This window comes from Phyllopteryx taeniolatus, chromosome 15 (assembly GCF_024500385.1).
Source record: "Phyllopteryx taeniolatus isolate TA_2022b chromosome 15, UOR_Ptae_1.2, whole genome shotgun sequence".
NCBI lineage: Eukaryota > Metazoa > Chordata > Actinopteri > Syngnathiformes > Syngnathidae > Phyllopteryx > Phyllopteryx taeniolatus.
Genome location: NC_084516.1, coordinates 527,072 through 541,483, shown reverse-complemented (window position 1 = coordinate 541,483; position 14,412 = coordinate 527,072). Strand labels below are relative to the sequence as shown.

At 43.6% G+C, this 14,412-nt stretch overlaps 1 protein-coding gene across 6 annotated transcripts in view; it reads right to left on the bottom strand.

The window, feature by feature from the left end:
- The window catches only part of grk3 (G protein-coupled receptor kinase 3), a 48,543-nt gene that overhangs the window by 5,239 nt on the left and 28,892 nt on the right, over positions 1 to 14,412 (bottom strand). Inside the window, exons 13-22 of one of the 6 annotated variants that reach the window (XR_009792162.1) lie at positions 13,390 to 13,497; positions 10,405 to 10,471; positions 8,409 to 8,509; positions 8,071 to 8,137; positions 7,903 to 7,998; positions 7,492 to 7,654; positions 3,938 to 4,074; positions 3,770 to 3,811; positions 1,803 to 2,235; positions 644 to 1,682 (exon numbers count right to left, since the gene is read on the bottom strand). Coding sequence is in view for 2 of the 6 variants with exons in the window: in XM_061800249.1 (XP_061656233.1) it covers positions 3,770 to 3,811; positions 3,938 to 4,074; positions 7,492 to 7,654; positions 7,903 to 7,998; positions 8,071 to 8,137; positions 8,409 to 8,509; positions 10,405 to 10,471; positions 13,390 to 13,497 (781 nt within the window). In the remaining 4 variants the exon portion in view is untranslated. Of the gene's footprint in view, positions 1 to 643; positions 1,683 to 1,802; positions 2,236 to 3,769; positions 3,812 to 3,937; positions 4,075 to 7,491; positions 7,655 to 7,902; positions 7,999 to 8,070; positions 8,138 to 8,408; positions 8,510 to 10,404; positions 10,472 to 13,389; positions 13,498 to 14,412 lie in introns of those variants that run through there. The other 5 variants (XR_009792163.1, XR_009792164.1, XR_009792165.1 and 2 more) reach the window with 5 other exon arrangements.

The window sequence follows — 14,412 nt, the reverse complement described above, 5'->3', positions numbered from 1 at the left end:
TGGAATAGAAAATCATGAAGGAAACCATGCTGGACATTCAATCAAGAAGCATGCGCGGCATTCTCACCTTCTCGGGCATTCCAGAAAACGCTCCGGAAAACCCGAGGCGCAGATTAAAAAGTGAATGATGTCCGCGCTCAAGATACAACGAGATGCAGACGACAAGATGACCTTTCACCCTGTTCATATTCGTTCAGGAAACCGACCACGTCCCATCGCCGCTAAGTTTGAACACTTCCCCAAAAAAAAGTTTGTGAAAACACAAGGTGGTGAGCTCAAAGGGACATCTTTTGGAATGAACGACCAGCTCCCCAAGGAAATCAACGAGGGGCGTAAAAACTTGATGTAGAACATCCGTAAGAAAGGCAAATGAGTGTGGTTGGATGTCAACAAGCTCAAACTGTTTCGTGATGCCAACGTCATCCCCTGGCTCTACTAGATAAGTACTTCTGATTGGGTCTCCTTATTGTCAAAAGCTTGTTGTATTTTGTTCGCTCCGTTTAAAAAAAAAAAAAAAAAAAAGGAACCACGCATGACTTTCGCTTTGTGTTCCTTCTCCCCTTGCACTCACACGCGTTAAACACACAATTGTCACAATACACGACAAACCGCTACACGCCATTTGATTCCTTCAGCACTCATGTTTGTTTTGCAAATCACTGCATTCTGTTTTTATTGATGTTGAACACAACGTCCCAACTTCATTAGATTTGGGGTTGTATGTTTGCTAACCTTTCTGTACCCTGGCTTGACTGGACTGAAATAAATCATTCTTATCACCGGCTTTAAATAACATCAACATAATAACATATCATTTGTACCCAATTCATGCAAAATTACGATACACGCACGCATTATGTCACACATAACATTTGTATCGTGGAATGTTAATGGCATTTGATCACAGGCAAAGAGAATTAAGATTATTTCACTAAATTTAAAACAGATCTCACACATCTAATCAAAAGCGAAGAAAAATACCTGACTGATTCCAATTTCACTCTGGCTTTCTCGGCTTATTATAACAGCAGACAAAGAGAAGTCTCAATACTAGTTTATATAAGACTACTTTTGACAAATAAATAGTACAGTAGCGGACTCAGAAGGCCGATACATAATTATACAGGCAACAATATTTAACAAATCATCAATGTATACGCTCCTAATAAAGATGAGCCAGCCTTTGTCCACAAGCTATTTTCACACTTCACTTTTCAGCCAATTCCACAATTATCACGGGGGGCGACTTCTTAAACCCTTCATTGATCGCTCAAATTCCAAAAATAGCAACCAGCCACTATGCGTCAATATATTAGAGCAGTGTATGGACAACTTGAATATTCTTGAAATATGGAGACTAAAAAAAAAATCGTCCATTCATCCATCCATTTTCTAGCACTTATCCGAGGTCGGGTCGCGGGGGCAGTAGCTTTAGCGGGGACGCCCAGACTTCCCTCTCCCCAGCCACTTCATCCAGCTCTTCCGGGGGGATCCCGAGGCGTTCCCGGGCCAGCCGAAGGACGTAGTCTCTCCGGCATGTCCCGGGTCGTCCCCGGGGTCTCCTCCCGGCGGGACGTGCCCCGAACACCTCGCCGGGGAGGTGTCCGGGACCTCATCTGGCTCCTCTCGACGTGGAGGAGCAGCGGCTCGACTCTGAGATCCTCCTGGATGACCGAGCTTCTCTAAGGGAGGAAACCGCAGGGTGTCGGCCGCTTGTATCCGGGAAGATAATTTAAGGTCGAAGTTGCACAAATAATGTCAGACATCTATTACATTTTGTAAGCAAGACACAGTGTAAAAACCTAAAAGCAATCATCACGTGTTTTCTTTACTCCCGGCGTGCGTTGGTGGTGGATTGGCTCATGTTCCGCGGGTGCTGTGGTGGTGCCAACTGGCAGCCGCTCCGGCTGCTGGGGAGGGGCGGTGGGGCCCACTGTCGCTTCCAGGGCCTGCTTCCTCCTCTTTTCTCCGGTCCTTGCGTCCGGCTGTGGTCGCCTCCCCCTCTTCTTGCGGGGGGTACCCTGCTGACCCTGGGGTCTGCTGTGGGGTTTCGTCACTGCCTAGGCTGGGTCCACTTCCCGCACTCTGGGGCGGGCATTGGCTAAGATGGGGAGGGTGGGTGTTCCGGGGGCGGTATCGCAGGGCTGGGTGCAACAGTCCTCGCTCCCTGTGGACGACCCGCCGGACCGGATCGGATCGGCCCGGCCTGTAGGAAACGTGGCTCTCGCTCACTCACTTAACACACACACACACACACACCATTCACTGTAAATATTTTTTCGGATCCTGGCACACGCTCATACTTAGGGTTCCTTGGGGGGCTGCTGCGGAGTTTTGGGCTTCGGACTGAGATTCAGTACGTCAACGCCGGTTCGCGGTCTCGACGCTTTGCTCCTCTGCCCTGCCCGCCCCCCAGGTCTTTTAATGCATTACAGACACCCATCCCTTTTTCTTTTAAGTATCGGATTATATCGAATGTCCGACATAAGCGCTCGGATACAAGCGGTCCGTTCCGCTCCGGCTCTTCTATCGAGCAGCGTCGGACCCGCATGCGGAGCCCACGTGATCACAACAGCGTCAGCCAAAACAACTGTGGCAGTTACAATTATTTTGGCCAAAAATCGCAAAAATCCGTGGCAAAAATATGATGGTCAGCACTTGCTCTTGGAATGACCACCATCCGGGGCCTCTGGGTTTCAGTCGCCTCAGAGAGCTGGACCTGGAAAGAGCCGGCGGCCTACGCGGCAGCGGCCCGGCTGAGCGGCGCAAGCCGACGGAGGAGCAAGCGAAAGCGGTGTGAGCGGAAGGCGAAGCGTCGCTTAGCACATTATGTTCAGAATCAGATGATTCTGATGACTGTGTTTCTCAAAATCCCAATGTTTAGTTACTGCTGCAGAGGTATATAAACTACATTTGTGCATTTTGATTTTATTTATGCATTAACTAATTATTGGACATACTTGGCAAATAAAGATTATTCTGATTCTGATTAATTACATTTTTAAATGTATTTATTCCAAACGCTGTGCTGAGCCAAATGCAACAAAATTTTGTTCTGTATACACTTGTGCATACCTGACAAAGTCTGTCTTATATAATTATAGTAGAATATAGTACATAGTACAATTTGTATCTATGCTTCAGATGTTTTTTTTTCTTCATCTAACTCATTGGATTATAATAAATGGGTAGCTTTTCCCCCTCTATTGTTCTCTGTTTGAGTCATATAATTTCGATTGAAGCCGTTTCTATCATTCCATAATACAAAATAAGTATTAAAATTATGTATGATTGGTGCTGATATTGTATCGGATCAATATCAGGATTGGCCACCGCTCAAGGCTGCAATATCGGTATTGTATCGGAAGTGAAACTGTTGTATCGGGATAACCCTCGATAAATGCAGATCTTTTTCTGCTTACATTTTAAATTTCAGTCCTATGAATGAAGGTAGAATGTACTCTTCGATAAATGAGGGCCCTGGACCTGATGCCTTATAGTACAGTCTTGGACCTAAGGACTAGAGACCTGGGTTCGAGACTCGGGATTCATTTTAGATTTGGGGCTAGACACCCGGACCCGATGGCTTGACACTGGAGTCTAGAGCCTGGGACCTGGTGTCGTTCTTCGGTTTTAACTTCCAAAATTTCCCGCGAGACATGACAGCTGAGCATCAATGTGTGAGGGTGACGCGACAGGCACTTGTTCAACTAGCAGCAGGAGGGGGGCGGGGCAGAGTCTACAAGCCAACAACACGGCAGCCACTCACCGAGTCTTTGAGCTGCGTCAAGTGTTTCACCAGCCATGTTTCCTTTGCGTGTTCAACACACACACACACGCACAAACACACACACAAAGTGAGAGCGTTTACACGCACGCACGCTAACACGTACGGACGTATATGACGCGGGAGTCGTGATGAGTGGCAGTGACTGACCCGTGACTCTCCCTCTCCCCGCCACTCGACCCGGTTGGGGAAGAGATAGAAGTAGCGCCGCTGCCACTGCGTGAGGAACGGGTTCCCCAACTTCAGCATGTAGCCGTGCATGATGCAATCCTTGCCCAGCGCGTAGTCTGAACAACAACAACAACAACAACACAACAAAAGCAGCACCATGATGTCATCACACAACAACAACATAGAAGGAAAGAAGAGGATTATGCTGTGTCCGAAATGGTTCACTCAGTCAGTATTACCGACTCCCCATGTGGGGTTGCACTACTTAGTAGACTAGATAGTGATCTTATTTGTAACAGCTTTCGGACACTACACGACGCTGTGTTAATGATGTCACAGCTGTTGCACAAAACATTTTTTTTTTTTTAAATGCACACATGCAAACACCAAAGGCATGAAAGGTGACAAATCAAAATAAATAAATAAACATTTTATTTTATTTGAACATAAATTATATTTGAATATAAATTAAGCAATCTGGAATAGCTGAAGAGTACAGTAAGGTGAAAAAAACTCATTTTCTTCACGCAGAAAAACATTTATTTACACCGCTCAAGTACATGTTGATGTACAAATTTAAGATTCAAATGAAATTTGCCTTATTTCTTAGTTTTTTTTGTTCTGGCCTCCAACTTGAGCCAGGCCCATCTCCACCTGCACCTGATGCCTGCCTCAAGCTGTGCCACATGAATAGCATCCTCCTCTTTAAGTGCTCTTATTCTGGAAAATCATTGTCTGTTTCACTTCATTTTTCACTATTACCATCTTCAAAGGCTAATCCCAAATGCATCCTCCAGGAAAATATTAAGTATAATATTTTTCCATTTTCATTGTCCATTTCTGAATTTGAAGTTAGTTAATTCTGTGTTGTGACATAATCCCAAACATCGCTCCTTCGCTTAATACATTTAACATGAACATCCGTAAACTAATTAGATAATTGTAGGTGCGTTTCCTAATTAATACAAGATGTACTAGCGGGTCAACTCTTGTCGCCGATGTTACGTGTGCTTGGCGGTTCCGCCGGGAGCGCAACCGGGGCCGCGACCCGCAGCACCTCGACGCCAAAATCCAAAAGACCATTGCAACAAATACGACACGGGTTGATCTGATGAGCAAAAATGTTGCTTCAACGTAAGAGTAGCAATAGCGGATGTCTGCTCCAGAGGCGGGAAGAGTCGCCAAATATTGGACTCAAGGAAGAGGACTGTGACTTGACAATAATGGGACTCAAGGAAAAGTCAAAAGGAGTCCTCCCAAAAAATACTGAAGAGTAAAAAGTACACAGTGAAATAATGACTCAAGTACTGAGTAAATAGTAACTTCAGATTTTTTTAACCACAGCATGAACGGAATTAAAGTAGCGAGCGACATTTCGATCATCGTAACGGAGTAAAACTACAGTTACTTCGTAAGTGTTTTTTTCTGGTCTCGTAAACACCTGTGACTAATGCAAAGCAGGTCCCGAGCGCACAGGTGGAACCTCAGGCCGATGCACTCGCATATTAGTCCGCCGCGGAGTAATATTCACAATTACGTGTCTGCCAGCATTCAAGGAGTACGAAACAGTCTATAACGACGACCCCCACCCCAGGAAAAACTCATCGGCTCTATACGATTCACGTAAATGGCCTATTTTGAGTTCAAAATGGTGAATTTCGTCGAAAGGCGACTAATTTGCATGTATGAAAATGAGAACATTTTGTAAACATTTTTTTTTGTCTTTGTTGAAAAGTTACTTCCATTTATCTGAAAGATTTGACGCATTTAGTCCCGCTAAGATGCAACGCATTATGGTATATCACGACTCGGTGCGTGACCATCGGTTGGGCGTGACTTTTTTGGGCACTACTACATGGGGGGGTAGGGGGTGAGTGAACAATTTCGGACACAGCCTAAGCATTCGGACATGACTACAAAATGGCGTAACCACTATATAGTGCACTGTAGCGTGAGTATAGTGAGTGATTTTGGACACAGTCTTAATGTAATGCTAATTTCTCTTAGTTGGTCTATGGCGTTTTGCATAATATGTTAGCATTAAGCTATCAAGTTCAGTTAGAAAAAAGGGTTTGGTTAAAATTTTTAGTCTTTACAGCTATCGTATGTAACTTGGGCCTGCTAAGCTTGAGCTTCTCTGCATTACAACAAAAGAACAGAGCCGTCACTACAATATGACACAGGCAATGCGTGTTACGGTTCTTGTCCATGTATGTGATGCTACACACGTTGATGATGTTTTGAAGTATGGCCAGTCGGGAAAGAAAGATGGACTCTCTGGAAGAGATCATTCTTATAGCTTCTCTATCAGTGCTGCGTTTTGTGGCTGCATTGTTGGTGGTGAATGTCGTGTATTTTACATCAGGCACCTTATTGGGCAGCTAAGGCCTCAGAAAGACACCGCGTTCGTTCACAGCAATTATTTTGGTTTTAATTATTGTTTTTGTTTGCACAGTAATTATTGTATGATCACTTTGTGCTACAGAAATGCAATATAATGTTTAGTGAGCTTTTTACCACCGCGCTCCACCCGTTGGTCAGTAAAATGCGTCATTTCCGCTACGTCGTTCGCGGTGCGCCGCCAACCATGCCAGCGATGGAACTGAATTGGGCATTCACTAAATATAAAAAAAGAAAATACTGAAAAATACAGCAAGATGTTCTGTGTCGTCTCCTCTAGTAGAGGCTAGGCTGAAAAGGATGTTTTTTTGTTTTTTTTTGACAAAACAAAAATGGCTTGCAGGTTTAAATACACAATGTTTAATACTCTATCGATATATGTGTGGCTGCGCCATGTGTGCTATAATAGCAGTTGCTTGAAGGTTTATAATTACCCTAAAATCAAAGCTAATTTCTATTAGCCTCTCCTTGAATTTCTGCATCATATGTTAGCATTAAGATTCAAACTCTCAAAATAATTCGGTTTGGTTGAAAATGTTGGTCTTTAAATATATAATGTTTAATCCGCTTTCATGACGTGGTTTTGCTCCGCATATGTTAAAGTAGAAGTTCCGAATCTGAATCCCCTTTATTAGCCATGTTACAAAACACACAAGGAATTTGTCTCCGGTCGTTGGAGCCAATCTCTTTCGACAAGTTTAGAATTACCCCAACATTGATGCTAATTTATGTTAGCCAGTCTATGAGATTTTGCATTACATGTTAGCATTAAGCTACTAATACTCGTTAGACAAAATGATTTGGTTTGAACATTTGGTGTTTCAATGTACAGTGTTCAATTCTCCTTTGTTATATGTCTTGCAGCTAATTTCTGTTAGCCAGCCTATGTGATTTCACATTATGTGTTAGCATGAAGATGCAGACTTTTTCTTTTGGGTGTTTTAAGTATACATTTGATTCTTTCTCTTGTTATGACAAATACAGCTTGAAGCAAGCACGCTTTGCCCCCCAATACTATAAAATGTGTCTTAATCATTTGTTTTTTAAAGCATGTGGGAAGGGTAAAACTGTATAAAATAAAAAATAAAATAAAATAAAATAACTCTAGCTCTACACTGTCGCAGGTTTCTTACCTTCCTCGTGTCCGAGCTGTTTGTTCTTGGCCCTCTTGCGGGCCTCGTTCTTGTCTGTGTCCGAGTTGACGGCGTCGTAGACGGTCTCGGCAACTTCCTGTTGCCAACGCTCGGAAATCACCAGTGGGAAGTTCTTGTACAGTTCCTGGTCGCTGTCCAGGAGCTGGACACACAAATGCACAACACCACACTTGGGACCAAAGACTTGGACTGCAGCATCGTGTGTGTGTGTGTGTGTGTGTGTGTGCGTGCGCGCGTGTTTGTGGAAGCATTTGTATGAGTGTGCGTGCATTACTATGTGTGTCTGTGTGAGAGTGCGCATTAGTGTGAGTGCCTGAGTAAGTGTGAGCGTGTTTGAGTGTGCGTGCAAGTGTGTCTGTGCGTGTGTGATTGCGCGTTTATCCCCTTCACCTTGATGCCCTTGGTGTCCTCCTCGTCGAAGGAGCCGATGTCGAACGCGTCGGCGGCGTTGACTTCCCCTCGGGGCGGGATCAATGGCGGCGAGTACTGTACACACACACACACACATTAGACTTCCTAACTTTAACGAATAAATATAATAATGAACCCTAAACCTACCTTCTGCAGGTAGACCTGCTGCCAGTCGATGCCCTTGAAGAAGGGATGGTCCTTGACCTCGGACGCCCTGATTGACAGGCCACACAAACATGTTAGTCCTCGTGAAGATATGACGCCGGCCTCGTCTTCTCCAACAGCTCAAAAGTCAGCAAAAAGTCACATTCGACCTTGTGGACGGGCGCTATAGAAACTTGGTGTTTTAGCACTTTGATCTTAAATTCTAACCCTTGAAAATGCTTCATTAATAAGAATTCAAGCATGCGAGAACTGATGTCAGATCACGTGACGTGTGTGTGTGTGTGTGTGTGTATGTGAGCGTGCGTGCGTGCGTTCGTTACCCCCGGCCCTGGCATCCCAGCCTCTTGGCGACGTCGCGCTGCAGGAGACCTTCCAGAAGTTCTTTGAGTTCGGCCGTGAACGAGTCGGGAAGTTCCACATTCTGAAATATGCAAGAAGAAGAAGGTCGTCACTCGCTTTGCATGTCCACGTGATGTGACCCTTCATCACATGAGTGCCATTAGAAGAGCTACCAAAAGTAGGAGGATTAAAGGATGAAGCAGACAAAGTCACCGGATGAAATGATTCATCTGATTTGGGATGATAGCCAAAGATCACACTTTAGCTGTTTGCGCGTAAAAGCCAAACACTGACTCAGCAGCGCCCCCTGCACATTTGGAAAAGAAATGCGGCGCCGAGACGTTTCTGTCTTTGAAGTCGGGCGGATGTGTCGTCGTCATTGTCACAGGACGCAACAAAAAGAGCCAGTAAATTGAATTCAGAGAAATTGGTTTCAAAGTACATTCTACATGTTTGAATGGCTGAAAACTGGCAACTATGTCGTACTGAATTGTGGAGCTCTAGCATTAAACTTTTTCAACATTTCATTTTGCAGATTGATTTTTTTCGGGCTGGGCGCGGGGGGGCACCCAACGGCACCCCAAGACGCACTTTGACGTGTGGCATGAGTCGCCCACTAGAGAAGAACATCAGCAGCGGTGATCCGCCATCGTCGCAACGTGGAGTGATGCTGGCTGGTAACGCGTTACAACTCCTTTCTTTGGACAAACGTATCTGATGTCTTTGAACATATTCCTTTATATGCCGGTTGGGTTGACTTTCTCCGAAAGGCCAGAAGTGTCTGAATGGCATCGTTTAAATGTGTTCCAAAATGAAGGACTTCTGCTACCTTTGGACAACCGGAAATTTTGACCCAACCCGATCGTGTGCGCTGTGCTCGGCTATATGACCGTATGCGCCGCAAACTCTTTTACCTCTTCTGCCGTAAGGTTGCTAAAGGCTCAAAATAGAAACCAAACTGAGAAGCAGTCCTCCTTTCTGCACGCCGTTCGTTGGCCTGTACGTTCACCGCTTGTCGTGATGGCATGAGCTATTATTGACTGAGTTACATTTCATAAATGAGAGGCGGGACCCACTTAAAAAATGTAATTCATCTTGATTAATCACATTTTAATTGTATAATTGTCCTAAAAAAAAGCAACTTTTTTGAATTGAAATGGATTTTAGTAGATGACTGAATCAAACAAATGACACAGACAGACTGGACAGACTTCCTAACCCTACAAAACAGTAGGGGGGAAAACAAACAATATTCCTGGTCAAAATTAAATACACCTAAAGTTTGTAGGGCAGTTTTTCAGAACACTCCAATTACTGCCTTTCAAGTGGTTTGAAGTTGGATCGCATGTCGCACGTTTATCTTCTACCGCGAGAAGCGGTCTATGGTAAATTTGCCTCCCATCAGTCGTCGCAACGCCGTTTCTTCAGATTCCGCCGTTTCGGTGGCCGAGCTGTGACGCGCGAGTCAGTGTTATCGCCGTACCAGGAAATGGTACATTGAAAAAGGTTTGGAACACAAAACGCCATTCAAATGCGGTTACTATTTGTGAAATGAATGAATTGGTTTGTAATTATTTGGAATTAAGGCTTTAAAAGACCTATATGGTCTTCATGGTCCATATTTCATATATTTATTATCTTTAGGTTGTTTTTTTTTTGCTCAAGAAAATGAAACTGGCAGTCATTTTCAATGATTGCGATAATTTTTGGATCAAATGTTAAATAAAAAATTGCCTTTGGAACACCCCTTTTTCCACTTCCGCCATCTGCGCGGTCAGGCTGCCGTGTTCGAAATGTGGTCGGGCCAAAACCTGGCTGAAAATCAGAAAACGAGCCTAAAATTTCGACTGAATCCATTTTGGGAGGAATTTTTTCCTGCAGAAATGATTTTTAAGTGGCAAAAGTGCCAATGTGGTCAGTTGGCTTCGCGACTGTTCCGGAAGCTTCCATCATGACACGTTTGTGCGTGCGTCTTACCATAGTAAGCGTCATCCTGTCAATCTCGTGTTTGTCTTTGGTCTTGTGCTGCCGGAACGGGCTGTGCCTGAAGGGGGCGATGGCGGGAGTGGGGAGGAAACACACGAGAAAGACACTTTAGTTAGTTTAGTGTGCGCGCACACACACACACACGGCTGAGACCTGTGGCATTGGCGAGTGCGCATGTGCATGCGTGTGAAAGGGGCGGAAAGCTTCAGAATTGCTGCTGACGGCACAAGACGGCAGCAGACCACTCACTATTGATGGCCAAAAAAAGCTCCTTGACTCATTTCAACATCGTGATGCCCTAACTGCAATAAACCCAAAGGCAAAATGTGTTTTTATTAATAAGAAAACTAGCAAACTATAATATTGGGCTTCATGAAAACACAGCAATGACAATTATTTTGAATGTAAATCAATGAAACAGTTTATGCCACATTTTTTTTTGCTTCAATTCAATGGCTATTGTGCTGCTCCTATTGGTGTGTGCGCCTTGGCCTCCTGGGGGCAGTATAATACAGACAGAATAATATTTTTCATCCAGACAACCGCAACGCCTCTGCAAGCTGCAGTAACATTGGTCGTTCTTTGCTGAGGATAAAGAATAATGCCAGTGGGTTTTGTTACATTATCCGTCTACATGGGTTGCTCCACAATGTGTGTTTAGATTAGACGATGGAGTCCGTCTTTGTCAACTGTGGGCCTGGTAATATGTAATATGTAAGGTAATATGTAATACATGGCCTTCTGTGAGCTGTGTTGCGTTTTCTCAAGTAAAGGCACTTAATCAACTCCCTATTCTGCAAAAACTTTATCAATCCCCTAGATTCAGGACGCATTATATTGCAGGACTTTGAAAAGAAACTCCATCCAACAGGATGTTTCTTTGGAAAAACAGGGGACTTGATCCTGCGCTCAGAAAATTTGACAGTCGTCATGTTACTATATTTGATGATGTGAAGGTACAAGTATATACACACTGGCCTTTTCTCTTTTTGGTAAACACAACTCCTGCTCTTAACATGATTGAAAACAAAAATATCTTTTTAAAGATTGGGAAAAGGACATGTAGACAGAGAAAATGTGTCCTTGCCAGGTTAAAATGTGCCACTTTAAGAGCTCCTATGTCCCATTTTGCTTGTTAACTCAGACTGAAGACATTCTGCAAAGACGACAGGGATTGTTACCAATTCCCGGACCAACCTCGCTGAGGTCGTTATGTCTGAGGTGAGCTAAAGCGGAAAGCATTTACCATTTACAGCAATGAAGTGAATCTTTTCACATGGCTACAAATCTCCGGCTTCACATCTGACATCTCAAGCTGCCATCGGAAGTGCTGTGGCTGCCTGCCGCTGCCACAAATTATACAGTATACTGCCTATTTTCTTCTGTATTAAAAATATATATTGTGGTGTAGCATATATAAAGAATGTCATTCATTTGTCAGGCAAACAAAAAAAAATCCTATGTAAATTTGACAGGTTGCCACATAATTTCATGATCTTGTTGATTTTTATTCATTGGCTGCAAAGGCACGAAATGTCCTGAATCTATTCTTCTGACTACATCTTTGAAGGACAACAAAAGGTAAAGGAGACTTTGTACACATAATGAATGCATTGTGCCAGTTTTGGCTCAGTCATTGTTGAGTTGAAGTTAACATCCGTATATTTTTTCCCAACAGACCTGGAGAAGTCACAAGTAGTGATTCAGAAAGTAGGATGAGCTGAGATTGTGGACTGCACTCGTTTCATTCAGTTACATCATTTTCATTGATATAACCTGTATTCATCCAGGTAAGGCAACTGAGGACAGATTTTCATTTGCAATACCGACCTGGCTGCAGATAGCAGAGTCAATAAATTGACCAAATGATTCACAGTAAATTATAGGCAATCTTAAATTGTGACATCCAAATATCAATGTTCAATGACTCTTTTTCAAATTGTGTCTTGTTTACTGCAGGAAAATGTTTTAGTGAGAGACAGCAAGGCTGCTGCGGAATGAGGGGGAAACCAAGTTGCCGGAGCCAGTGTGACCTGGCGGTGAGCCGCGGTTGAAGGAGTGCCAATGAAAATGAGAGAAGATGTCTTGTTGGACTGAAGCATTTATTAAGATGTGGATGACTGTACTTACATATACAGCAATGTATATTGACAACTATTTTTAAAAAAAAAAGCCATTATTAGACATCGGATGCCCAGGCTGCTCTGAGCTATTGGTGGCTCTCAGCATATTACGGAATTAATACACCGTTGTCTCATAAACAAATACTTACATAATGTCGTCTTCATCAGTAACAATTCCTCTGCCCACTAAATTAACAATCATCTCAAGTGCTATGTTGAGAAAATTACCCTCATAGAAAACGTATTTAAAAATGAAATTGATCCTAAAGTCTTCATGGCCAAAGAGACTTTATAGACAATCAATTCTAACATTCAAACATATAGAGTAAAAAAAAGTATCATCATATGGGCCAACAGCAGCTATTTTGGATGATTGTAGTTATACACATACATATATATATATATATATATATATATGTAAAAAACAACAAGCTGTTTCAAAGCACATACGATGTCGTGGAATGAGCAGCAAGTCGAATATGTGTCGACATGCCGAGATGAGCAGGCGGTGAGCCACAAGTCACGTCATTATGCCGCGAGGAGCCAAGACGTTACGATGTTTTATTTGATTGACGCATGAATTAAGACGTGGATGGCACTTACACATATTAATGTACAGTACTGTATATCCACCATTATCAAAAACAACAAGCCGTTTCTAAGCACATACGATGTCGTGGAACGAGCAGCGAGTCGGATATGCCGAGATGAGCAGGCGGTGAGCCGGCGTGACCAGCCTAACCTTTGTGCTGGTGCACCAAAGAAAGTACGTTGGGCGCACCAGTGCAACAAGTTCATCTAGAGCCCTAAAGGCGACAGCTCTAGTTGGGAACGGCGTCGCGCTGTGGCTTACCCTCGTAGGAGCTTGAAGAGCATGCAGCCGAGCGAGAACCAGTCGGCGCTGCTGTCGTACGCCGTCCCTTTCTGGAGGACCTCAGGGGCCATGTAGCCGTGGGTGCCCCTGAAAACACACCAAAAAACATGAGTACACAACAACAACAACAGCAGCAGGATCAGGTCAGCCATGTAGAAAAGTGAGTAAAGGACTCGCACCGCTATCACATCAATGCAACTTAAAAAAAGAATACACTAAAAGGTAAAAGTGTATTTGGTGGTAAGGAAGAACTACAGTGGCAATGCTACCAAAACTCAAAATCTTTGGTCATATTTCCAGTCAGAAAACTCATTTGATTACACTTCAAATAACACTCATGATGTCAAAAGTCACTTGTCGTTAGACAAGTTACAGTTGTTTCAAGCTAGTTTTTGACTTAAAATAAGTCGAAAAAGACTTATTACAAATTATTTATTATTTCCAATTACAAATTTCAAGTGAAAATTTGGTTCCGTTAGGTGATGAATCTTCTTTTAAGTGTAAACAGATGACTTTTGACTCGAAATAAGATTTTGGTATGATTTTGAGGTCTTGCAGTGGACGACGTGCTGGTCTGTTGGTGACTAAGCAATCTAAAAAGAAGTCTGCAGGTTTCTCAAGCATCTCGCTGGAGGCCAAGCGTGCGCATTCACTACTAACAGCACTTGGAATGAACATCAAGAAAAATCGGAGGGCTAAAAATGTTTTTTTAGCATTTGTGACACTAAGAGGCGGACGTTGCGAGGTGAGAACGCTACAAGGACGCTAACGAGCTCCTCTGGTGTCCAGGTGAGTCTCCTAGCGATAGTATGCGACAGACGTCAACATGTGGTCATAGTGTTAGCCTAGCCGCCGGGTGCCTTGCAAGTTGGCTTGCCTTGCAAGCTTTTTTGACATGACGGTCACCATTCACTCCATTGCCTGAGTCCTAATTTTGACACATTGCCACACATACTCCGTTTCTAAAATACATATAAATACGCTGGTCGAGTGTCAGGTGCT